Here is a 24,854-nt window from a genome sequence, read left to right as displayed (position 1 = left end):
TGAATCATCTTTCTTAAGCTGCTTGGGGTTTTCAATTCAGTCTTTGGTTCCTACTCCAGGTTGCAAACAGGAGACTGGAGTCTAGACCTTCTCCCTAGGAATCAGGCCAAAATCACAGTTCAATTATTGCAGACATGCTAAAGATGGAGGTCTCAGACAATCCCTAACCTTCACTTCAAAACACAGAGCTTCAAACTTGGGGTAGCAGCCACTTACTGCCAACTTAAATGGACTCTTCACATTTGTCTTAGATTACAGTATACCACGTGGGCAACAAAGTACAAAAATGAAAACACCGTCCATATAATTCAAGACAAATACAGTTTTCATTTGAAAGAAGGAACAGAAAATTAAATGAAAAAAGGTCTAACTATATGCTGCTTTCCCCTCTACTTGATTTTGTGGACACAATCATAAATGTTTTTGGCCGGTGAGCGTTCGGGTGGGTGGTGCTCAACCTGAAGTCCACTGCATGGCAGGGAACTGTAGTCTTGGTTTGGGTTTAGGTAATATGTTTGCAAATGAATGCAGACATTCTGGCACAGCCCCACTCCTAAAACGCGAATTAAATGTCAGTATTTGACAAGAGTCCCCACACTCCGCCTTGCTAGATGAGGGAGGTGTGTAGGTGGTGGTGAGGGGGAAAGCTTGTCACAACTTCTGGAAAGTCTCCCTTCTCCCCATCTTCCACGTTACTGAAGTGAGTGAGCAGCAGCTCCTGGCGGATCTGGTCAGCCTCTAAGTCCAGCGGTTCCAGGTGCTCACACTCTTCCTCTGGGGGCTGTTCCCTGGGGCCTGTCAGTGGGGAAGCCCACAAATACATCCCGTGCTCCAGGGAGATGTTGTGGAGCACGCAGCAAGCCAAGATGATGTGGCTGGACTTCTCGGGAGAATACTGCAGGGCGCCCTGGGAGCCATCCAGGCAGCGGAAGTGGGAGCAGAGGGCCCGGAAAGTCTTCCCAATCACACTGTGAGTGGCAGAATGGGCCATATTGTAGCGATATTCAGCTGGTGTTTTAGGAACGTGAAGCGGGGTCATGAGCCAGGTGCGGAGGAAGAAGGAACTGTCACCTGTGGGGAAGGCGCAGAGAAATGACACATGATTATAAAGTGGGATACCAACAAGCAGCGGAGATAGAAATGCACATACTGAGAGTGGACAGCGTCACTTCTCTGACACCAAAGCCACCACCCAGTGGCATCGAGTCTGTTCTTACTCAATGAGCCGATAGAAGAGAAGAGAGGGCCCTGTGGGCTTCAGAGCTGAAAATCTTTAATGGGAGCAGAAAGCATCATCTTATCCCACAGACCATGTGGCGGATCGGACTGTAGATATCTGGGTTGGTTGACCTATGCCTGACCCACCAGCGTGTGTGAAACTCCAGTCAATGTCATTGTCGCAATTCAATGATGCGGCACAGGCAGAACTCCTTTCTCTGACCCTGGCCACCAAGCGCTGATGTAGACTTTACAATGTATAGAGACCCCAGTAGTTACAGGACTGCTGTGATTTGGAATCAACTCAATGGCTGTGAGTTTGCTTTTGGGTTTTGAAAACAGGATTTAATAGGTTGTTTTTGTTTTTAATCATTTTATTGGACACTCGTACAACTCTTATCCCAATCCATCTATCCATCCACTGTGTCAAGCTCATTGGTTGCCCTCATCATTCTCAAAACATGTGCTTTCTACTTGAGCCCTTGGTATCAGCTCCTCATTTTCCCCTCCCTCCCCGCCTTCCCCCTCACAAACCCTTGATAATTGATAGATTATTATTATTTTGTCATATCTTACACTGTCCAATGTCTCTCTTGGCCCAGTTTCCTGTTGTCCGCCCCCCAGGGAGGAGGTTACATGTAGATCCTGATGTAATTGGTTCCCCTGACTTAGTAGGTTTGATAAGTCACTGATACAGCTTTCGGCAACCACTGTGTTTACTATTAGCTTTGTGATAGCAAAAAGGATGGACGTGTAGAGATGCACAGGGTGAAGTCTGGGAAGGGTCTATATCCTGATCAAGGGTAGCAAGGGATCCTGCTACCCTCCCACATGCATCCAAGGTTTTCACCAACCCGGGAGCCTGGGGAACTTCCTTGCCCATAACCTTTACTGGGACCTCATGATGCAAACGTATGACTGCTTCATGCTCCCTTCTCCTGGGGTCAGCTGAAATCACAGGTGGGTCTTTCTGGCCTGGCCAGCTCCCACTCATTATCATAAATCCTCAGGTGTGATCCGGAGTCCAACCCAAGGATTTAGAGGTCTTGCTGCAATAACCAAAGACAAAGAGCAAAGTATTGGGGTAAAAAGGTTCATTCCTTACCCCACAAAGACTCTATAGGGAGCCAGGGTAGACAAGAACACTCGAGAAAATGCTGTGGTAAAAGGAAAGTATGCCAGTGTGTGTCACACACACACACACACACACACACACACACACACACGACCCAAGTCTTAGCCAGGAATATTTTTGGTTAAAACCAAGAGAGACAAAAAGTTCATCCCTTAAAAAAAAAAATTCATCCCTAAAGAAAGTCATGTGTGAAAGAATAAAGGAAGAAAGTGAAGCTAGCATTTGGGGGGGAGGGGGAGTCCTGGAATTTTTTAAATTCAAGAGATACTACTCTTTAATAAAAAGGCTTAGTAAAAAATGATCACTAAGCAAGTCAATCTTCAAAATTGCTAAGGAGTAGGGGACAAGAGAGAGTAGAAATTTTGCCAGGAGATCTCAAACACTTGTGTGGAACATGGCTAACTGTACCATTACTATTTCCAAGCTGAGGGTACCATGTGGGATGTTGGATATTGCACCCATAATCATCATTTATGCTCCTGTGGACAGAAGGACGAGACAGGAGTCATGGCCTCTGCATCACCTATGTGCCTTTCTGGGTGGTATACTCACTAGCTGTCTGTAACTGAGGCAAATCAGAACAGTGAGCCATAAGGAAATTAAATCGGCAGGCATTTAAATAAAACACACAAGGCAGTTCCTTAAAGTGACTGATGCCAGGACCTTAAGTAGAGAGCAAATGTTTTGAGAATGATGAGGGCAACGGGTGTACAAACGTGCTTTACACAACTGATGTATGTATGGATTGTGATAAGAGTTGTATGAGCCCCCAAGATGGACTGAAATGTCCACTCGGGACTGCAACCTTTAGATTTTAGCACCACATGATAACCAAATAAAGACTCTTCTAAATAATCAAAAACACAAACAAAAAGAACAACACAGCACGGCACACACATACACACGCCCCAAACAAACTGGGGCAATGTCCTAATACAGCAGAACAATGTTTCTATAATGTCTCATTGTCATGACTCATGAGTCTGGCAGATGAGACGTCTCACACAGAGGCATAACCTTTGAGCAATCTGAGACAGACAGGCCCCAGGAATACCAACTTACACAACTGCTGTGCTCCCGCTCCACCAGCTATTTCGGTGAAGAGTCACAGACGCTCTGAGTGTGCAGGTACTGTTCTAAACATAAAGAGCTCTTTCGTTCAGGAACTTACATTTCTAAGAAGTGGACTACCTTCAAATACTAAGAAATCACTGTCAATGAAATCTCCAAATCTAATGTTGCCTTTATTTGCCCCCTCCCCCCAAAGACAACCTATACTTTCTAATAGTGCCCACCCCCGCTAATGATTGCATTTTAAGAAATGGATGTTATCTTTATCAAACTAAATCCTCCCATGTCCAGCCCCCCCACGCCCACTCCCTTTCTCAGCAGCCCAAGTCCTGTCTGCACATCAAAATTGGTCAAGGGAGTTAGCCCAGTTTTCATTCCAATCCTAGAAACCACCCCCTAGCTCTGTCACTGTCTTACTGGGTCACCTTGAGGGTGGGTTTCAACTCAGTGCACTCCGAACTCCCAACAGAAAATGGGGCTAAGGAAATCTTTGGTGTTTACGGACAGTCTACAGGTGGTAAACAATTTCACATATAAGTAAAGCTCTGAACTCAAAATAAGTTCTAGAAACTGTTAATTAATCCAAACTCCACTAGTTCCCATGTTGTAAATTCTAATAGAAAAATAATCTCTATAATTTATTGAACACCTATTACGTAGCAGGCGCTAAGCTAGACACTTTAAATCTATTACTTCCTACTATCCTCAACCCAGCTTTGTAAGATTTGCTGTTAATGAACAATCTTACAGATGAGAAGACCACAAGATTGCCTGGTTATCCTTTGCTATGACAGCCAAAGGAAGGGGTTAGTCAGGAAATGCTACAGGGATTCAGAGTGACTACAGATTCAGAGTGACTACAGGGATGTGACAGTGCAATAAAAAAGAGTTGAGAGACGTACTTCCGACAAAACGGAGATGCTAAACTGATATTAAGGTTTCCCTAAGAAAGAGTGAAGACAAACACACAGAACAAACTAGTTCAAATGGCTGTGTCAACATCAACTGAGTCTAATGAAAGCACCAGCGAAGGCAGGCCCTTAGAAGAGGATTAGGATCAGGATTGTTAAACAGATCACAATTGCTGCAGGATCAGTCTTCCAGAAGGCATCCTGGCAGATCTTACCCACATCTGCCTCACAGGCCTAGGCTGAGGACTGAAGAAACAGTAAGTCGGGTTGAACTGCCTCTGCCAGAGCAGGTGGAATTAGGGAATGCAGTCTGAAGGGGGTCATGCAAATGAGGACAGGAAGGGAGAAAGGCCTAGAGCTGAGGTTCTCAACCTTCCTAATGTCGTGACCCTTTCATACAGTTCCTTACACTGTGGTAACTTCCCAACCATAAAATTATTTTTTAAGTCATTTTATTGGGGACTCTTGAAGCTCTTATCACAATCCATACATATATTCATTGTGTCAAGCATATTTGTACATATGCTCATATGTTGCCACCATTAAAAAATTAATTAAAATTTTTTAAACAAAATTATTTTCATTGCTCCTTCATCACTGTCATTTTGCTACTGTTATGAATTGGGCGACCCCTGTAAAAGGGTCATTCAAGCCCCAAGGGGGTCATGACCCACAGCTTGAGAACTGCTGGCCTGGATAAAAATCACAACTAAGACTGGGATTGGCTTCCCATCTACCCTCATATTCCACAAATTCCATGGTATTATAGCATCACTCATCCTGTCTCCCTCCCTCCCTCCTCCACATTCCAGCATCTTTTCTCTTGCTCTTGCCAATCTTTGCCACATTGCCCCACGGCCTCTAGACACCAGTGTTTTCTAAGGGCGTCTGCTAGGTGAATCATTGAGAACACCTGCTGAAAATGGGTGTCTAAATTCTCCTGTTGGAAGAATTTCACTCTTTACACTTGAGTGGGGCCCAGTAATGCATATTTTAAGTTATGTTCCCCCATAACTCTTTGGGTCTGGAAAGGTACTTTTACTAACTCAGGGGTCTTTTAACCAGTCTTTCTGTACAGTTCACGCAAACTATTTATCACTCCACTTCCACTCTTTTTTTTTTTTTTTGCCGCTCTCCGCCCTCCCTCCCTCCTCCCCACTTCCACTCTTTAAAAAAACAAACACACAAAAAAGGACTTAGAAAAGTCTCCCCTCACCCCCCCACCCCTGCCCAAAGTTTTTAATTATTTTCAACCAGAGCACGTAAACCAGTGGTTCTCAGCCTGTGGGTTGAGACCCCTTTGGGGGTTGAGCAACCCTTTCACGGGGTCACCTGATTCACAACAGTAGTAAAATTACAGTTATGAAGTAGCAATGAAAATAATTTTAGGAGTGGGGGGTCACCACATGAGGACTGCTATGAAAGGGTCACGGCATTAGGAAGGTTGAGAACCACTGGCCTAGAACTAACCATAGGAGACCAAAGGGCAGCGTGTGCCCAGTGATAGAGCTCAGAAGGCAAGAAAGACAAATGGAAACAGTAAATGTAGGTGGGATAGTGGAAGAGCGTTGTTCCATTGTGAAGTCTGCCATCAACATTGTGAATTGAATAGAAAACCAGCCTGCTCTGAAAACTTTCACCCAAACTGGCGACGACAACAACAAACCCCCACAAAACTAGCCAGGCTAGCTCACTGATCCTTAGAAGAGGAGGTTTCTTGATAGGCACTTTCGTCCATGGCAACCAACGTCACCACTGACAAGCGTTCAGGAGCCTAGCTCAATAGTTCATTCACAAAACATAACAGTGGTTCTCAACCTTCCCAATGCTGGGATCCTTTCATACAGTTCCTCATGTGGTGGTGACCCGCCAACTATTACATTATTTTGGTTGCTACTTCATCACTGTCATTTTGCTACTGTGATGAATCAGGAGACCCCTGTGAAAGGGTCCTTCGACTCCCAAAGGGGTTGCGAACCACAGGCTGCAAACTGCTGGTCTTGAACATAAGACTTTAACTTTCCTGGGCCGCAGTTTCTTCCATGGTAAAAATGTGGATCCTGTGATTATTTAACTGTTAAGATTTTGTATGGCTTGAAAGAGATAATTCATGCCAAGTGCTTCCAACATGATCTAATAGGTCCTAAGTGCTCAGTGGTAGCTGGCTGTATCGCCTGGGTACAAAGTGAAGATCTACAAGGAGGGATCGGCTTGATACCCACAACTGCAGAAGTAGTGACTAGCTTAGACACTTGCAAAATGCGCTTTTCCCCCCTTCACTTCTTTTTTCCTTCTTAGTGAGAGTGGTGTGAGAATAGAATTTTAAAGTTCCCAGTAAGCACCAGGTGGAATTGAAATGAAGACCTAATAGGGTAGAAAAACACTCTGCAGGTGATATTGGCAAAACAGAAGTCAGTTCAGATGTCAGGGTCTCTATCTTGGCACTGGTGATGTACAGAACCACCCAGGAAAATCAGTAAGTTTCCAGCTATGACACAGAGCACCCTCAGCAGCTCTACACTGATCACCGACAGCAGTCCTTCCCATGTGGAATCGGGCAATTTCTCTTGAACGTACCAGGAAGTATGAGAAAGAGATGATTCCTGGGTGTCTGTCTGCTCCATGTTAAGCATCATGCTAGGTCCACAGCGGTTCTTAACCTAGGGGTTCAATGACCCTTTCACTTGGGGTCACCTATTTTTCCGATGGTCTTAGGAACTGAGACACCACTCCTCTATCTGTCTCTAGGAGGGTCCACACACATGCAGATGCACCCACCTACTAGGTCACCACCACATGAGGAACTGTCTGAAAGGGTCACGGCACTAGGAAGGTTGCAAACCACTGTGCTAGGAGCAAGTGCAGTGGAGCTGGGATTCCAAGCCAAATCCACAGGTGTCAAGTCTATTCTGACTCATAGGGACCACATAGGACAGAGTAGAACTGCTCCTTAGGGTTTCCTAGGTTATCAATCTTTATAACAGACTGCCACATCTTTCTTTTCTTTTTTTTTTCTATTAAATACTTTTACCGGGGGCTCTTCCATCTCTTATCACAGTCCTTACATTCACCCAGTGTGTCGGGCACATTTGCACATAGGCTGTCCTCATCATTTTCAGAGCATTCTCTCCCCACTTGAGCCCCTGCACATCTTTCTTCGAGAGCAACTGGTGGTGACCTCGTTGGTGAGCACTCCAACACTTAACCCAGTGTATCACCAGGCTCCTTACATGATGCCTGCCTTAAAATACAAGAAAACTGAGCTACCAGGAAAAGGGGCTACCTAACTAGAGTGAGTTGCCCATTGCTGTACAATCATTGCAGTTCACACCATTCGATACATTTCCAGTTCTGGTCCAGGTTTTCCAACTCATCTATCAAATCTGTTTGTCTACGACTCAGGTAGTTCTGTGAAATGACATCTGGTAACAATACCTGGGTGGATACACTGCCTACTCTTGTTTTCATAAATATCACGGTGGCACTCATCAATGATAAAAATTATACGTTTATGTATGTGGCTTTTCCATGAATTTTTGAAGCCCCCTCGTATGTGAATAGTACTTCAGTTGACAGATACTACTGCGGCTGGCATGATTTCCACCAGTTTTACCTGAGATAACTAAACATACTAGTCAGAGCCTTGGTGACATAGTGGGCTGTTGGGCTGTTAACCACAAGGTCAGCAGTTCGAAACCACCAGCTGCTCCATAGGAAAAAGACAAGGCTTACAAAAAAAAAAAAAAAAAAAAAAAAAAGATAAGGCTTTCTGCTCCTATGAGTTTTATAGTCTCAGAAACCTAAAAGGGTAAATTCTACTTTGTCCTATAGCGGGGTTGCCTTGATGGCAGCAAGTTTACCTATGATAAAAAAAATTAAGGTAGAGAGAGTCCTGGTGACTTACCTGAGGTCTCATAAAAAGGGACAAGACTGTCAGAGGCTATCAAGTCAGCCCCCAACCCACAGGCTTTCATTTTTCTTTCTATTTGGCCCTGTAATGTTTCTCTGGGTACGGAAGGAAGCGTTTGCACCTGCAAACTTACCTAGTAGCCAGCTATCTTTGTGCAGCCCAGCTTCAAACTGGCCGCAGAGAGACGACCGCTGCAACACAGCACAATCCTGTAGGCTGCCTGGCCAGTTGGTCTCCACAGTCATGAGCGCCCCTCTGAGGTCGCACACTAGCAGACAGTTCAAAGAATGTAGGCCTTTGCGGTTCACATAGGAGAGGTCTTCAGCGTTTGGTGCCTTGATTGCCACATGGATACAATCGAGCACCCCTATCACTCCTGGCATGCCCGCCAACCCGTAGAATTCATCCTTCAGAGCCTGCTTGGAGGCTTCGTCAGCTGGGAAGTGAATGAACTGGGAGGCTCTTTCCACAAGCGCTTCGGTGACATTGGCAACACAGCGACTCATAGAGGCCTGGCTGATCCCAATAGCATCTCCCATGCGAGTCTGGAAGGAACCTGAGGTATAAAAGCCCAAGGCTGCAAGGATCTGGGTCTCTGGACTAATCGCCCTGGATCGCTGGGTAGGTCTAGAAAGACTAGGCCCCAAGAGCTCGACTAAGTAATAAATGAACTGCCGTGGAAAGCCATACATGGACATCAAGTATTCATCACTGACATCATCCAACTTAAAGCGGTCCAGTGTCCGGTGACCTCGGCCGTAGAGCAGGAGGTCACAGTCAAGCACTGTGATTGGTATCGCCATGGTCAATTTCAATGCTGGCTCTCCTTCCTTCTACTATTCTGAACTCTTCAAAATGCAGTTGGTGGTGCAAAGGGGTATTTTTTTAAAGGGCCTAGATTCAAGAGTTAACCATTAGTTAGTTACATTCGTTCTGGCATTTCTACTCTTCTCTCTGCAAAGGTTAAAAAAAGACAACGTTAGAAACCTACCAAGGACTGGAAGAGGTGACCCAAAGGCGGTACCAGCTGTGTTTCTGCACACTGTCATTCCGATCAAGCAAAAAGGCGCTGTGCCTGTCACTCTGGGCTTCTCTCCAGGAACTCATGACTGTGCTTGCGAGTTAATGGGAGTTCAAGCTCAGCGGTTCGTTTAATGCCTGGCATTTCAACTGAGAACAGCAAACGATTAATAGAGGCGATGGCATAACTATGCGCAAAGCCAAAGAGGTCTGCTTCCAACTACACAGGCCACAAAGTAGCTGACTTACATCATAACCTGACTAGGGATTAGTCACCGAAAGTTTCGGTACTCAGAGCCCTCTGGGCCTGGCTCCACCGGATACGCACGGGACGGATGTGGAAGGCGCTCAGATCGAGGGAGTCCAATAGGACCCAGCTTGGTGGACATTGTGTGCCACCACCCAGGCTTTCCCGTCACCCGCAAGAAACCTAGAGCGTGCGCCTAGGGTTTAGCAAAGAAGACCCGGCAGGTTAAGAGGAAGCGCGATAAGAGACGACTCCGCCGTTTTACCGGGAAGCCTTAACTATATCGAATTGTCGAAGTGGCTTAGAAAGTCTAAGGGAGCCGGCAAAGTCCTCCAAGGCCCCGCACCCACCTCTCCGCGGCTGCCTGGTTACCAGCAGCATCCCCACACCCAGCCACCCAGCCTCGCTGGACCCTCCCCCGGAACCGGCACGCACGCACAGGACGCCACGGCGCCCCGGAGCTGCACCGCCCCCTTGCGTCAGCGCCCGCCCCCCGCCGCGTCCTCACTGCCTTCGCCACCGCGACCTGCGGTTTCTCAGCCGCATATTCCACACACGACCTCAAGTTCTCCACTTGTTCAAATAGTTCTTTATTACCATTTTCGTTTTCCCTAGGACTCTATGACAACTCTGTTGGAAGAATTAAATAAAAGGGCATCAACTTTTATGGATATTTCAAGGAGCAAAAAAACTAAATGGTTGTGGCGTGTGTAGCGAAAGTGCGGCTGAGATTAAGCAGCACGATTCCCCTCATAGCGCTCCCCTCCCCCCGCCCCCACGCCTTCACCGAAGCGGATGAAAACAAACAGTGAGGATGGCGGCGCCGGGAAGCGACCGGCTGCTGGGCTTAAGGCAGGAGTGGTCGCCTGAACGCTGAGAGCCGGCGGGAGGCGTGCCAGTCGGCGCGAGGGACTCAACGCGTGCATTTCCGGGAGCGAAACGCCCGGGCCTGCGAGCCTGGAACCTGCCGTGGCGTGAGGTATCTCGGTGACCCGCGCTGTCACTGTATCCCGGAGCTCCGAGCCCTCAGCCAGGAGGCGCGATTGGCCGGCCCCAGGCCCCGGCCTCCGTAATGAGAGCCCCGAGCCCTTCTCTGTGCCGCAGCCTCGCAGGTACCAACTTCAAAAGGGGTTGTGTGTCGTTCCCCCCTCCCCCCGGCCCCCAGGAACTTTTAGCGCCCCGGGTGGGAGGCTATGGATCCCCGGCCTTTCGTGCCCCTCCTTGAGGAGACCGAATCCAGCCAGCCGCGGTTCGGTCCCCTGAGCCCGAGTTTTCTTCCCGAAGTCGGCTTGTGCTAGGCCTGTGGGCCTTGGAGCGCTCTGTCTTACCAAGACCCTCGGAGCGTTCTCGCTGCTTTCCCGGCTCTGTCGAGCTTTGGTCGTAGGGTACTTTTTATGGAGGTAGCTTACGGGGCTCTAACTCCGGGATTGGGCACCAGTATGAGTAAGGTCCGTTTTCAGTCAATCAAGGTTTGTTGAGTGCCAAATATGTACTCCGCGTGTAGGTGGGGGTGACTGTTGACTAGTGAAAACAGGGACCCAAGGTTCACGACTGACTTTGTGGCAGTGGAACGACCTGTGGAAACCTGCGACCCATTCGCATTAATTAAGTCTCTGGGTAAGTGGCTAAGCACCTTCTTGGGTTCATCACTCACTCATTATTTCAGAATTCACTTTTCCAGGTTCCCTCCAAATCGGGTCAATTCAGCATGGCATTTCACCTTTAGTATTCTCTTGGCTGCTCCCGCCCCACTCCCGCACCTCCTATTTATAGACTTATCTATCTATCTATATATACATATATAAACATACACTATTTTCCCATTGTGCTTAGTTTAAAACTCGTCGTCTTAAGTCGGTAGAATTTATCGAACACCCTCAATGGGAGATTTGCTGTCATACAAATGGTAAACAGCAGACCCTTTCTTTTTACTTTATCAACTTCCTGACTTTTATGTGTTCTAAGTATTATCCTTTTTCATGGCTGGATATCCTGGGTTCAACTAAATTGTTGTTTTGTTTGGGTCTTTACAGCACTTTGTTTTTTCAGCTTAGCAGAAGCCTTATAATGTGATCCCCCCCCCAAAAAAAAAGTGATCCTGACTCTTCCCATATTTTCCATACACAGTGGATGACAAAAAGTGCTAATGTAGCCAACCAAATACACTGATTTGTGGATGCTTGTACCTAATTCACCCACTGTTTTAAAAATTATACCCCCTTTAAGTAATCAAGTTAAGACTTTGGTAACTCTTGAGATTTCATTTTCATTAAAAATGCAAACAATTGGATTTTCCGCAACTGCACTTTTGCCTAATAGTTTTATTTGTTTGTTTTGTTTCTTTCACCGGCAGTACCCATAAAAATTTGAAGTCTTGAAAACTCATGGAGCAGTTCTATGTCTTATATAGGGTCCCAATGAGTCAGATTTGACTTATAAGCAGGGGTTATGGAGTGGTTCTTAAAATGTAAGCAGAAATGCATATCATTAATTACCAAATATTCCAAGTTAGATTGTTTTATTTCTGGGATAAGAATCAGCCGACCACAGTGGAGTGCTACTTTGCTACCAAGTGAGCATACTGAACTGCCTAAGGCGCAGGTTGAAGCAAGACAGAGTTCTCTTTAAGTTTCCCATTGTCATTTTCTTTCTCACTCCCTGTAACCTCCATGACTCAGAGTAGGGTGTCTTGTAGTTCTAATGCCAAAAGAAGCGTAAGATACGCTTTTGAGCTTGCAAATACCCAAGACCTAGTATAAGTAAGTGATTTGCAAGAATAATTTCATGATACAAAAAATATACCCAGTTTATCTCACCTATCTACAAAGTGCATTCTTAATACTTAGCAATTGTATCAGTTTCAAGTGGGAGTGGAAGGTACTTATTTCTGAATCTTAGTTTGGAGAAAAGTTATTTAATCTTAACACCTAGAAAACCATAAATGGCATTTTGCAATATTTCTCATCCTCTGTTGTGAGCCACTTCATTTAGAAGAGATGGAGAATTGCATTAGAGAATAAAGAATACATACACAATTATTAACTTTTAAATGAAAGAAAAGTGTAAACTCTAGCTTTAAAATGTAGGCTCTTTTGTTAATATTTGACATACCAAGTTGCTTAAGATTGGTTTGGCTTGTGTGTGTTGACTTGAGTCTTAAAATATATATGCTTTGGCCCTCTCGTCTCCCATCCTCACATGGACCACCAAGCAAGGCTGAGTATTTACAACCTTTTATTCTGCGGCTGCTGTGGGGTTGCCATTGGTTTCCATTGCTGTTCTACCCATGTGACTTGCTGCCTTGAGAGGTCACTTTTGCCTTTTCAGTGACAAGATGGTACGCCATCTCTTAAAAACAAAAGCCATAGTACATCTGAGATGGATAGTCACAGCATGCCCTCATAGAAACGACTGCAGCACTGGAGGAGAAGATTCTGCAGACATACACTCGTTTACATTCACTGGTGAATGTAATACGTGACCAGTCCAAGCCAGAAAACTGAGCCGGAACCAAGGCCTGCATACAAGCTTCAGGCTTTAGTGTGATCTTCCTCAGGAGTGGTGGACTGCAAGGATGGGGGTGGGGCACACAGGTTTTTATTTGCCTCTAGGCTGATTTTCCAAATGATTTGTGAAGCTGTTCATAGATGATCAGAAACTAAGGAGCCCCCCCCCCCCCAAGGAGCTTTTTACTAGGGTTTCATAGCTATTTGCTGTAATATATTTTAACTTCTTATCAGATTCCTCATATTTATTTCTATAAACATTCCTGATTCTGTTAATGTAGCGGGTAGATAGGGCCGGTTAGGGTGCAGTGAAAATATGCCTTGATGTCCTCGTGATAGTGATAGCCTCTTTGTCTTCGGTGAACCAGCGAATCACCCCGTCCTAGAAAAACAACTCAATGAATATGCACACTGATTGTGTTTCCCATCCTGATTCTCTCTACCTTTTTTTAGTTTGTTTTTTCCTATCTGCCCTCCTCCCTATTTGTAGTTATGTTCTTAGTAAAATCCATTGTCAGGAGTCAATTCCAACTTATTACAACTTTGTAAGACAGAACAGAATTGCTCCATAGGGTTTCCAAGATAGTAAATCTGTATTTAAACAGTGTTCTGAAGGAAAAGAAGAAGAGGTCCCAAATTCAAATATAGGTTATGAGCACCTATTTATTAAGTCTTAAACAGGATGAAGAGAAGGGCGTGGGGGAAATCATCCAGATCAGAAAGACCACCCACCATGGTATCCAAAGGATTCACAGCCAGTAGACTACTTAAATAAGACATGTAAATAAAGAACACTGGTCACAACATCTTGAATGGTGGCAGATCAGCTAATCACAATAGCAGGCTGACTTACCCAAGTAGAACTTAGGTTGGGCTATGTAAATAAACGCTGATTAGAAGAGTTTACTAGGTTGGTTCTGAGGCCCTCTGGCTTTCAGATTCAAGATACCTTCTTATCTCAGTTTCTATCCCAGGCTTCCCCCAGGCAAATGCTTGAGGGCAGATTGCCTCTTCCCTCTCTTTGATAGGGGTTGTTGTTCAATGCCATCTAGTTGGCACTAACCCAAAAGTGGCTGTATGCAAATCAACACTGCATGATCCTGCGCCATCCACACAGTTGTTCCTATGCCTGAGCCCATTGATGCAGCCACTCTGCCAATCCATCTCGCAGGCCTTTCCTGTTTGTCATCCTTCCCTTTACCAAACATGATGTCCTTCTCTCTGGCCTGGTCTCTCCTGGCAATATGTTAGACGAAGTCTTGCCATCTTTGTCTCTAAGGAGCACTCTGACTTTACTTCTTCCAACACAGATCAGTTTGGCTTGTCAGTATTCTCCAGCACCACAGTTCACAGACATCAGTCCTTCTAAGGTCTTCCTTATTCAGTGTCCAACTTTCACATACATATGAGCAGTGGAGACTGTCCTGGCTGGGGTCAGGCACACCTTACTCCTCAAAGTAACATCCTTGCCCTTCAATGTGCTGCAGAGGTTTTGTGCTGCAAGACCATTAGATTGATCTAATGCAATGCGTCTTTTGATCTCTGGTACTTCCAATAGCATTGTTTGAGGATCCAAGCAGGACAAAATCCTTGACAACTTCAACCTTTTCTCCATTTATCATGATGTTACTTCTTGGTCCAGTTGTGAAGATACTGTTCTTCCTTAAATTGAATTGTAATCCACACTGAAGACTACAATCTTCGATCATCAGCAAGTGCTTCAATTCCTGACTTTCAGCAAGCCAAGGTAGTGTCATTTGCATATCGCAAGTTGTTAATAAGCCTTCCTCCAATCCTGATGCCACATTCTTCCTAAACTCCAGCTTTTCTGGTGATGTGTTCAGCATACAGAGTGAACAAGGATTCTGAGAGAGTACTACAACCCTGGCGCACAGCTTTCCTGTTTTTAACACATTCCCTTGTTCTGTTTGCACAACTGTCTCTTATGTACCAAATGAGCACAGTGAAGTCTTCGGGAATTTCCGTTCTTTCCAAGATTATTCACAGTTTATAATCATTATTCTTTTGCATAGACGATGAAACAGAAGGAAGCATCTTTCTTATATTCTGTGCTTTCAACCTAGATTCCCCTGACATCAGCAGTAAAATCCCTTGTTTCCTGTCCTCTTATGAATCCAGCCTGAACTGGTAGTTCCCTGTCAAAATACTGCTGCATCTGTTGTTGGATGATCTTAAGCAAAATTTTACTTGCATGCCATATCGATTATATCATTATATAGTGTGAGCATCCTCTCGGGTCACCTTTCCTTGGAACGGGTTTAAAAAGGGATTGCTACTTGAATCTTTACAAATATGGGCAGCTACTTGCCCCTCTGAGTGTAACAGATGCGTGTTTGTATTAGGTAGGGGAGTTGTAGCAAACACTGCTTGAGAGCAAAGGTTTTTTACATTGCAGGTTAGTCATTGGAACTCAATAGAGGCCTCTGTGAAGAAGACCCCAAAGGGACTTGTAGCTCCTACTGTAAACTAACCCTGTGCTCAGAATGAAACCTCTAATAAGGCTCTAATAAAGCGTGTGAAACTGATACACAGTTAAAAATCTACCTCTTAGTCTTAAGGGGTTTCTTTTTCCTTTTCAATTTATTTTGATTGTCCTCAGCCATAAGGTCTTTGAGGAACCCTGGTGGCGTGGTGGGTCATGCATTGGGCTGTTATCCACAAGGTTAGCAGTTCTAAACCAGAAGCCACTCCAAGGGAGAACTCTGAGACTTTCTACTGGGCTAAAGATTTATGGCCTTATAACCTTACAGAGGAAGTTCAACTCTTCCCTGTGGGCTTACCATTAGATGGAATCGACCAGGTGGCATTGATATAAGGTCATTGGGAGAGAGGGCATGTTGACAAATTCTTAATGTAATTTAGATGCCATGCCACATAAGAAACCAAGGAGCCAAGGTATACCCAGGGAGAAAGCCTTTCCCTGTAACCAGCTCCCTGAAGGTATATTATAGCTGCCTAAATTTCTTCCATTCTTGATATTCTGACCTATATTCTTTTACACAAATTCTCCTTTTTGTTCCTGTAATCTGCTGTTAAACTCACCCATGAAGTGATTAACTTAGTTAATGGTCGTTTAACTCACCCTAATGTGATGGCTGGAACTGATTTTCTTTAGTGAAATGTGTGATGTTAACTGGTATTGATGATTTCTCGAGCCCTATGTGACTCATGAATTGGATGTTACCCACCCAGAATTTAATTGAACATATTGAGCAGGGTTAGTTTCAGGTCTGTGTCTGAGAAATTTATTCTCTAGATAACCTATTAATGTGTTTCTAAAATCTGTGTGTCTCTTGGATTCTGGTCATGTGTGTTTGCCTCCATGAGTATATCTATTATGTGCCAAGCATTGTATATAAAAATCATAGAAGTAATTGGAGGGCAAGAATACCATTTTTTAAAAGGAGAAATTTAGTTAAGAACAAAGCTTATTAAAATTTTGAAATAATGTTTAACAGCTTTGACTATGTGAATCAGAAAAGATAAAAACTTGTACAGAAATGTTCTTAGCCACCTTATTCATAATAATCAAAAGTGCGGGTAACTCAAATTGCCCATTAGTTCATACACAAAATCCATAAAATAAAATACTACTCAGCCATAAAGAAACACGAATTACTGATAAATGCTGTAATATGGATGAGCCTTGAAAGGTATGCTGAGTGAAAGAAGCTAGGCACAAAAGGCCATATATTGCATGATTTCGTTTACATAAATGTTCAGAGTAGGATGAGGAACAGTGGAGTAAATGATAGTGGATAGTGGTAGTTTTTGTTACTGCTTTGATTGATGAGGTTGTCCTAAAAATATTGATAATATTAGCACAACCTGTAAATGTACTAAAATCCACAGAATTGTATACTTTAAAAGGGTGAGATTTATGGTGATTTTTTTTAAGTCATGACCTTAAAAGTATATAACTAAGGTGGGGTAGGGAGGGGGAAAAAGAGCAGATAACAAGGGCTTAAGAAAATGTTTTGGAAATGATGCACATATGTACAAATATGCTTGATAAAATTGATGTGTGGATTGTTGTGACAGCCCCCAATAAAATGATTTATTAAAATAATAAAAAAAGAACACTCGTTCGTGAAAGTTTCCAGTGCACTGGAGAAAAAAAGTAAATGGATTGATTTAAGAAATTCAATCCATTGTCCATTTCTAGCTCTTCAAGTTCTAAAGCTCTTGGTCCCCTTCTTTCCAGCCATCACTGATTCACCCACACGCCTCTGTTCTGGTTTTACACACCCCTCCCAGGACCTCAAGCTCTGTTGCTTCCCGAAATTTGCTGCCTCATACTCAGATAGATCTTACTAGGCTGATTTAGTCCTTGCTGACTCGCATTATGGTGACTCCTCCCCTGCATTCTTCTCCGTTTAGGTATTTACCAAGGTCACCTCTATTTTCCTCTTAGCTTGCCTCTTCTCAGATGTGCAGTCTCTTGCATGTTGCCTTACTCTTCTGAGTTACTGGTCTTTTATTTCCATATGCAGTGTGTAATTAGAAATATATTCATATATTTCTCTCAATATATATGAATCTATCTAAAAGTTGCAGGGAAGGGAGTGGCCTGGGGGTGGCCTGGCAGCAGGGAATTGATGATCCAAGGCTGGCAAGTGTCCCCAAGGCTGTTTCCTATTATGTTAGGGGTTGTAATGATTCTGGACAAGCTTCTTACCTTCTCTGGCAGTCTAATTGTGTCAGTAATTTTGTACCCAAAGTAGTACATTGTTTTGCATAAAATTTGTTGTTTTCTATTGTAGGCCTGTAATTCTTAAGAAATTACTCATTTTAATCTCTCTAGTAGACATTCCAGGTATGATAAATTTCTTCTGCCGGTTAACATATACCCCAAGCCACACTCGGGATTACCGCCAGGGAGGTTAAAGTGAACTGCATTGTGTAGAATGGTTTTATGTTTACAGAAAGAACAGCGAGTGCCCATTTATTGTAACCTTCCCCCGCACTTTGTTTCTCCTGTTAATACCGTTCATTCCTGTGGTACTTTCCTTCCACTCAATGAGCCAGTATGTATACATTATGCACTGACATTCTAGCTGACATTAGGATTTACTTTTTGTGTTGTATTTTCCCATGGGTTTTGACAAATGCTTGATTAATGTTATACATTAACCATTATTGACTATTTACCAAAAAAGACTAATTTCCTCAGAACTAACCAAACCAGTGCCGTCTAGTCCCTTCTGATTCATAGCGACCCTATAGCACAGAGTAGAGCTGCTCCTTCAGGTTTCTGAGACTGTAAGTCTTTTAGGGACCCTTATCTTTCTCCCCCTGATTGGTTTGAGCCCTAAAAACGCCCTGTGCTGCACCTGTTTATCCTTCTTCCCTCCCTTTGACTCCTTGGCAGCCATCGATCTTCCCGCTGTTTTGAGCCAGGAGGTACGGTAGTTTTTTGGCTTTTGGATTCTTTAACTGTGCACGAGGTAGCATAACTTTGGATCTCACACCCATCCATGTTCTTTACTGACAAATGTCTTTGAGATTTTGAAAATGACCTGCTCACCCCCAACCTTGCCATGAGGTGGTTGGTAAACCACTTCATTGTGCCTGCAGGGTTTGATTTACTTGCCTGTGGGGTTATATTTAGAGGAGGCGAAGATAGGTCTTAATCCCTGCCCTCACCCTCCAAGGCTGCAGCTTTCCTGATAACAGGTTTTCCTGTCATCTGTGGTTTTAACTTTGTTCTTTTCTGGAACCTGGGATTTTTGCCTTTCTAGTTCAACTGCAAGGAGCCCTGGTGGTGTACACGTTAGACTGCTAACCCTAAGTTCAACAGTTCAAAACCACCAGTCTGCTCCATGGGATAAAGATGAGGCTTTCTATTCCTGTAAAGATTTACAGTCTGGAAAACCCTATGGGCAGTTCTGCCCTGTCCTGTAGGGCCACTGCACATTGGAATCTACTTGATAGTAGTGAGTTCAACTGTGCATCAAAACTCCTTTCTGGCCGTATTGCATCTGCATTTTTGTGTGTGTTGGGAGGAAGAACTGACGGCATGAGTACAGTCTTCCATGTTGCTGGAATTCTGGGTAGCTTATGTTTACCAAGGCCCAGTAGTAACACTGAACTCTTTCTCTCCTCTGAGGCAGAGATGTCTTGTGATGGGGTCTAAGTCACTTGTACTGTTCTAAGAACCAGAGCATTGACCAAAGTATAATTGTATCAAATGTAGGGAATTTAATCTTGATGCAGTGTTATGGTTTATCTCTTCCAAGACCAAATGATATTTGGCTTTAACTTTTGTGGATGCCATGTTTTTAGTAATGGTAGGAAAATAGATATGTATGTGTAAGGAAATTAGAAGGCATTTTGAACTAAATGGGAGGAAAATTTTTACTGCAGTAATGGATATTTTGATATAATTTGTGGAGCACATGCATCCCAGTGGGTCTCTGGTGATGGAGTTGGTGGCATGAGAATCACACAGTTATACAGACCCATACCGGGAACCCTGGTGGTGTAGTAGTGATGCATTAGGTTGTGATGTGCATGGTAAGCAGTCAGAAACCACCAGCAGGTCCATGCGAGAAAGACTGGGCTTTCTACTCCCATAAAACTATAGTTGACTCAGAAAACCACAGGGGTAGCTATGAATAAGCATTGACTCAATAGCACTGAGGTGTTTTTTTTTTTTAACAGACCCTCACCAGACACAGCATGCAATAAAAGTGGTATTAAACATCCCCACTAACCTCCAATGGTAAAAAAAAAGTAGGATGTAATTCTATGACCCATGAGTTAAAAAAGGAGTACATATTATTGCTGTTTAAATGTTGCCAATTGTTCCAGTACTTTATAACAACTTAATTTTTTTAAACCAAGAAATAGAATGAAACACTGCATTTAGTTTTTATATCTCTTTAAAACCAAACTCCCTGCCATTAAGTAGATTCTGACACAGAGCAACCCTATAGAACAGAGTAGAACGATCCCTTTTGGGTTCCTAAGGCTAGTCTTTATGTGAACAGGAAACCATCATTCTCCTGCAGAGCAATTGGTGGGTTCAAATTGCTGACCTTGCAGTTATCAGTGTGATGTGTCACCAGCGCTCCTTTAGGCTCTTTTAACCTGCCTCTTTAAACTAAAAAAGCCAGTCCAATGCAGGCTTGTCAATTCAGACTCATAGTGATCCTCGGAGATAGAGGTTTCCAAGACGATACGTCTTCACCAGAATAGAAAGCCTCATCTTTCGCCCTTGGGATGCTGGTGATTTTTCAAGCTGCTGACTTTTGCAGTTTACCAGCCCAGTGTGTAAGCCTCTATGTGCTACTATGGATTTTAAATCTAAACCAGCTTTTCAGCCTCTTTATTTTTCATGACATTGATATTTTTGAAGAATTGGTGCTGTTATGGACTGCTGTTGAATTGACAACTCCATGTAAAATGGAGTGGCACTATTGTGATCCCTCTTTTTCCAATGGCTGATTTTTCCCCAGTGAAATAGATTGCCAGGTCTTTCTTCCTAGTCTGTCTTAAACTGGAAGCTCCACTCAAACCTGTTTGGATTTTTTTTTTTTTTTTTTAGCAAAAGACAAGCAAACTTCCGTGGACAGGTAAGTGGTGGCTTCAGTTGAGGTGTTTTTACAGAACTGGCAAACTCCCCAAACACTATTCTTCTTAAAGTACTATATCTGTCATAGTACTTCTATGCCCAGAACTTTGGTCAATTCTTCAGTATTTTCCCATGAGAAGTCAATAGGGAAAATTGGTGAGGGGTTTTAGAAAAGATGATCTATGGTTCTTGGTGAGGGGTTTTAGAAAAGATGATCTATGGTTCATGTGGTAGAATTCTTGCCTCATGGGAAAATATAGTCACCTGTCATGCGAATGGGAATGAATAAATGTAGCAAATATAGATAGCATAGGAGCCCTCGTGGCCACTAGCATCGACTTGATTCCAGCGCAAAGCAACCCTAGATAGGATTTCTGTCGCTGTATCTTTAAGGGAGCCGGCATCCTTGTTCTTCCTGAAGAGTGGCTGGTGAGTTTGAACCACCAGCCTTGAAGTTAGCAGCCCAGTGTCTACAGCACCGTGCCACCATAAGGAATAGATAACGTTTTTAATAAAATATCCTGCCTTTCCATTTGAGTTTGGCTGATAGCTTCCTTATAGTTAGATTCAGGTTATGGGGCTTTTGACAAGATAGCTACACAAATGACACAGTGTCCTCACTACATCACCCCAGGAGGAATACAGTGTCAGATTTTTCTATTGTTGGTATGTAACTTTGATCATTTTTTAAAACTGTGTCTACAGACTTCTCTTTATAATTAATAAGTAATCTCTGTGAAGATTATGTAAATATCTCATTGTCAACTCATTAGCGAGTTACATTATTGCCTTTGTAAAGCACTTGTTCAAACTATTGTCCATTATCTCTATTGGTTTGTTTCATTATTGAATTGTAAGACTTCTTTAGTTATTGGAAATGGGGTTGGTGGAATGGGGCCCATTTGTCAGGTATGTGTGTCAGTGAATACCTTCTCCCAGTCTGGATTGTCTATTTATTTTTATTTTTCATTTTAATCAATTTATTGGACTCATACAACTCTTTTCACAATCCATACATACATCAATTGTGTAAAGCACATTTGTACATTTGTTTCCCTTATCATTCTCAAAACATTTGCTCTCTACTTAAACCCTTGACATCAGCTCCTCATTTCCCCCATCCCTCTTCGATCCCCTCTCCCTCATGAGCCCTTGATAATTTATAAATTATTATTTAGTCATATCTTAACACTGTCCGATGTCTCTCTTCACCCACTTTTCTGTTATCCATCCCCCAGGGAGGGGGTTATATGTAGATCATTATAATTGGTTAACCCTTTCCACCCCACCCTCCCTCTACCCTCCAGTATCACCACTCTCAGCACTGGTTCTGAAGGGATCATACGTCCTGGATTCCCTGTGTTTCCAGTTCCTATCTGTACCAGTGTACATCCTCTAGTATAGCCACATTTGTAAGGTAGAACTGGGATCATGATAGTGGCGGGGAAGGAAGCATTTAGGAACTAGAGGGAAGTTGTATGTTTCATCGTTGCTACAAGGCACCCTGACTGGCTCGTCTCCTCCCTGCGACCCTTCTGTAAGGGAATGTCCAGTTGCCTACAGATGAGCTTTGGATACCCACTCGGCACTCCCCCTCATTTACAATGGTAATGAGTTTTTGTTCTTTGATGCCTGATACCTGATCCCTTTGGCACCTCGTGATCGCACAGGCCGGTGTGCTTCTTCCATGTGGGCTTTGTTGCTTCTGAGCTACATGGTCGCTTATTTACCTGTCTTCATTTTTCAAGGATGTCTTCTGTTCACATTTTGATGAAATTCAGTTTGTCATATTTTTTTCTTTTGTGCTTTATGTACTTTGTGTCTTTGCTCCATTGTTATCTGGAGAAATTTCAGGTTTTCTATTAGAGTCTCCTTCTTCTAAGGCCCACCATTGTGCTGGTCTTACTCAATCACTCTTGCTTTGACTGTCTTTTTGGTGTCATGTACAAGTGAGGGGTCCTGGTGGTGCATTATTGAGTTAGTGTTGGACTGTTCACTTCAAGGTCAGCAGTTCAAAACCAACCAGCCATGCCTTTGGAGAAAGCTGATGCTTTCTGTTCCTGGAAAGGTTTGCAGCCTTGGAAACCATTCTGAGGGCCTCTATAGGTCAAAATTGGCTCACTGGCAGTGAGTTTGTTTGTTTTTAATAGCCAAAGGCTACCAATGATGGCCAGGAAAATTCAGAGGGAAAAAGAGTTCAATTGTAGATTGCTTGCTAATTTTACAAAGTGCTAGCATGCCATAAACCTTACATCACATGACTGCCTGTGTGTCTGGGCTTTCAGGAAAAGGCAACTCCAATGTCTTTTCCCCCAGTGGAGACCTCACTCCTCTTGGCTCATTAACTAACTGTAGTTACACAGTCTTTCTAGTACCACCGTTTGCACAAATTGTACCAAGTCATGGTGACATTTAACGTGTGCTGGAGTCCAAGAAAGGCAGTGCAGATAGCAGTGAGTGGGCGAGAAGATCAGTGGCCCCGTCTTCTCTCTGATCTGTTGGCCTCTTGTGTGCACCACGTGAGCCCTAACTGGTCTTCTCTCCAATCTGTTGCTCGCTTGTGAAGGCCTTGAGTTGTTTGACCCCAAAAAGATTTTTTTACTTTTATTTTAATATGTCTAACTGGTTACTTTTTTGTATGTGAAGGTTTGTTATAAGGAATCCAGGTAATTCTGGGGGTCAGACTGCTGCCAAAAGGTGACACAGTTCCAGCACACCAGCCTTTTCAGGAGAGAAAGATGCTCAGAAACCATTTTTGCCTCCTAGTTCTCTAGTGGGTTCTTGTCTCCAGGCATTTATTTTTGTACATATATAGTTCCCAAGGCACTTTTATTGTTTGCTTGTTCTATTCTCTTCCTTGGTGACTCATTTACAGCCATATTTTAACTTTTGTTCTTTGGGGGAGAATATTCAGTTTTTTATCTAGTCTTAGCCTCAGTCTAAGCCTTTTGGTCTATTTCCCATTTCTAACATTTCTAACAGATCTTCTGTTTGTTTTTAATACACCCTATTAAATAAATGGAACTTAAACACTTAAAAGAGAGCTTTTATTTTGAACTCACAGCATACATAAAATGTTTGAGATGAGTCATGAATGTCAGTATGAATGGTAAAACAATATATCTAGAAGAAAATGTAAAGCTCTAATCAGAAAAGGGAAGAGTTAAGCAAACACGAGAAAAATGTCCAATAAAATGAACAAAATATTGACCAAGGCAACAAAAGGAAAGGTGTATACCACATGACCCAGTTTACATCATAAAGATCCAGGCAATGCAGATAGGGATCTATAGGGATGGAAGCATGTCAGGGCCTTTAGGGGCGCTGGGGGAACACCTGGTGCTATTAAGTGCCACAGAGTTGGTTCCCACCAGGGTCACCCTGTGCAACAGGGCAGGTCTGCCCCTTTGCTTTTCTCGGCTGCAGTTTTTGATGAAGCAGATTGCCTGGACTTCTTGTCATGGGGCTTCTGGGTGGTTTGACCTGCCAGCCTTTTGGTTAGTATCCTGGCATTTAACTGATAAGACACCCAGGCTCCCAAGGAAGAGTTAAAGTTGGGGAATTCCAAAGAGGCAGGAGGAAACTTCCCTCTGGAGAGTAGACATGTTCTCTGTCCTGTATGTGGTGATAAACACACTGCCCATAGGGTATGTTGCGTGTTCCGTTTGTCATTTATACTTGCACAAAACTGTTGTCTTTTTAAAAAGATGCAAGAAACAGTAAACTAGAAGTTATTTGTGGTTTATGTATCCAACTAAGTACTTATGGGCGGGGGAGGAATATATGTATGAAGATGTTTCAATAAGTTCACAGAAAAGTTGAATGAAAAAGTAATGAAAATTTACCCACAAACTTTTTAAAGGCTTCCCCACACACACACACACACATATACATAGTTTATAAGACACCTCTCAGTTTGTCAAGCTATGATGGCGTGCTTGTTGCTGTGATGCTGGAAGCACCATCAGTATTTGAGGTACCATCAGGGTCACCCATGATGGACAGGTATCGGCAGAGCGGAATTCCAGACTGACCTAGCATAGAAAAGAGGACCTGGCTGAGTCCAAACTGGCTCAACAGCGCCTAATAATATCAGATAGTTACAGCTCGGGGGAGGGAGTAGGAGCATAGATTGTGACCGCATGAATTATCTTAAAGGCCATGTGACCACGGGGAAGGGAGAATGTTCTAAAACTGATGTGGGGGTGATTGTACAGTTTAATGATTGAATAATTAAAT

The 24,854-nt window shown here is 43.5% G+C and overlaps 2 protein-coding genes across 5 annotated transcripts in view; one reads left to right on the top strand and one right to left on the bottom strand.

The window, feature by feature from the left end:
* Positions 1-307: 307 nt before the first annotated feature.
* Positions 308-9,950, bottom strand: HARBI1 (harbinger transposase derived 1). The gene is made up of 3 exons (XM_075545786.1): positions 9,863-9,950; positions 8,379-9,199; positions 308-1,071 (listed from the first exon to the last, which is right to left on the bottom strand). The coding sequence occupies exons 2-3, from the start codon at positions 9,046-9,048 to the stop codon at positions 608-610; spliced, it is 1,134 nt and encodes a 377-aa protein (XP_075401901.1). The 5' UTR covers positions 9,049-9,199; positions 9,863-9,950; the 3' UTR covers positions 308-607.
* Positions 9,951-10,267: 317 nt separating this feature from the next.
* Positions 10,268-24,854, top strand: part of ATG13 (autophagy related 13) — a 40,775-nt gene continuing 26,188 nt past the window's right edge. The window contains exons 1-2 of one of the 4 annotated variants that reach the window (XM_075545785.1): positions 10,268-10,624; positions 11,017-11,129. The gene's annotated coding sequence lies outside the window, so the exon portion shown is untranslated. The remainder of the gene's footprint in view (positions 10,625-11,016; positions 11,130-24,854) is intronic. The other 3 variants (XM_075545783.1, XM_075545781.1, XM_075545782.1) reach the window with 3 other exon arrangements.

The sequence above is a fragment of the Tenrec ecaudatus genome, chromosome 4 (assembly GCF_050624435.1).
Source record: "Tenrec ecaudatus isolate mTenEca1 chromosome 4, mTenEca1.hap1, whole genome shotgun sequence".
NCBI lineage: Eukaryota > Metazoa > Chordata > Mammalia > Afrosoricida > Tenrecidae > Tenrec > Tenrec ecaudatus.
Note: the sequence above shows the minus strand (reverse complement) of the source record. Positions and strands in the feature narration are given on the sequence as shown.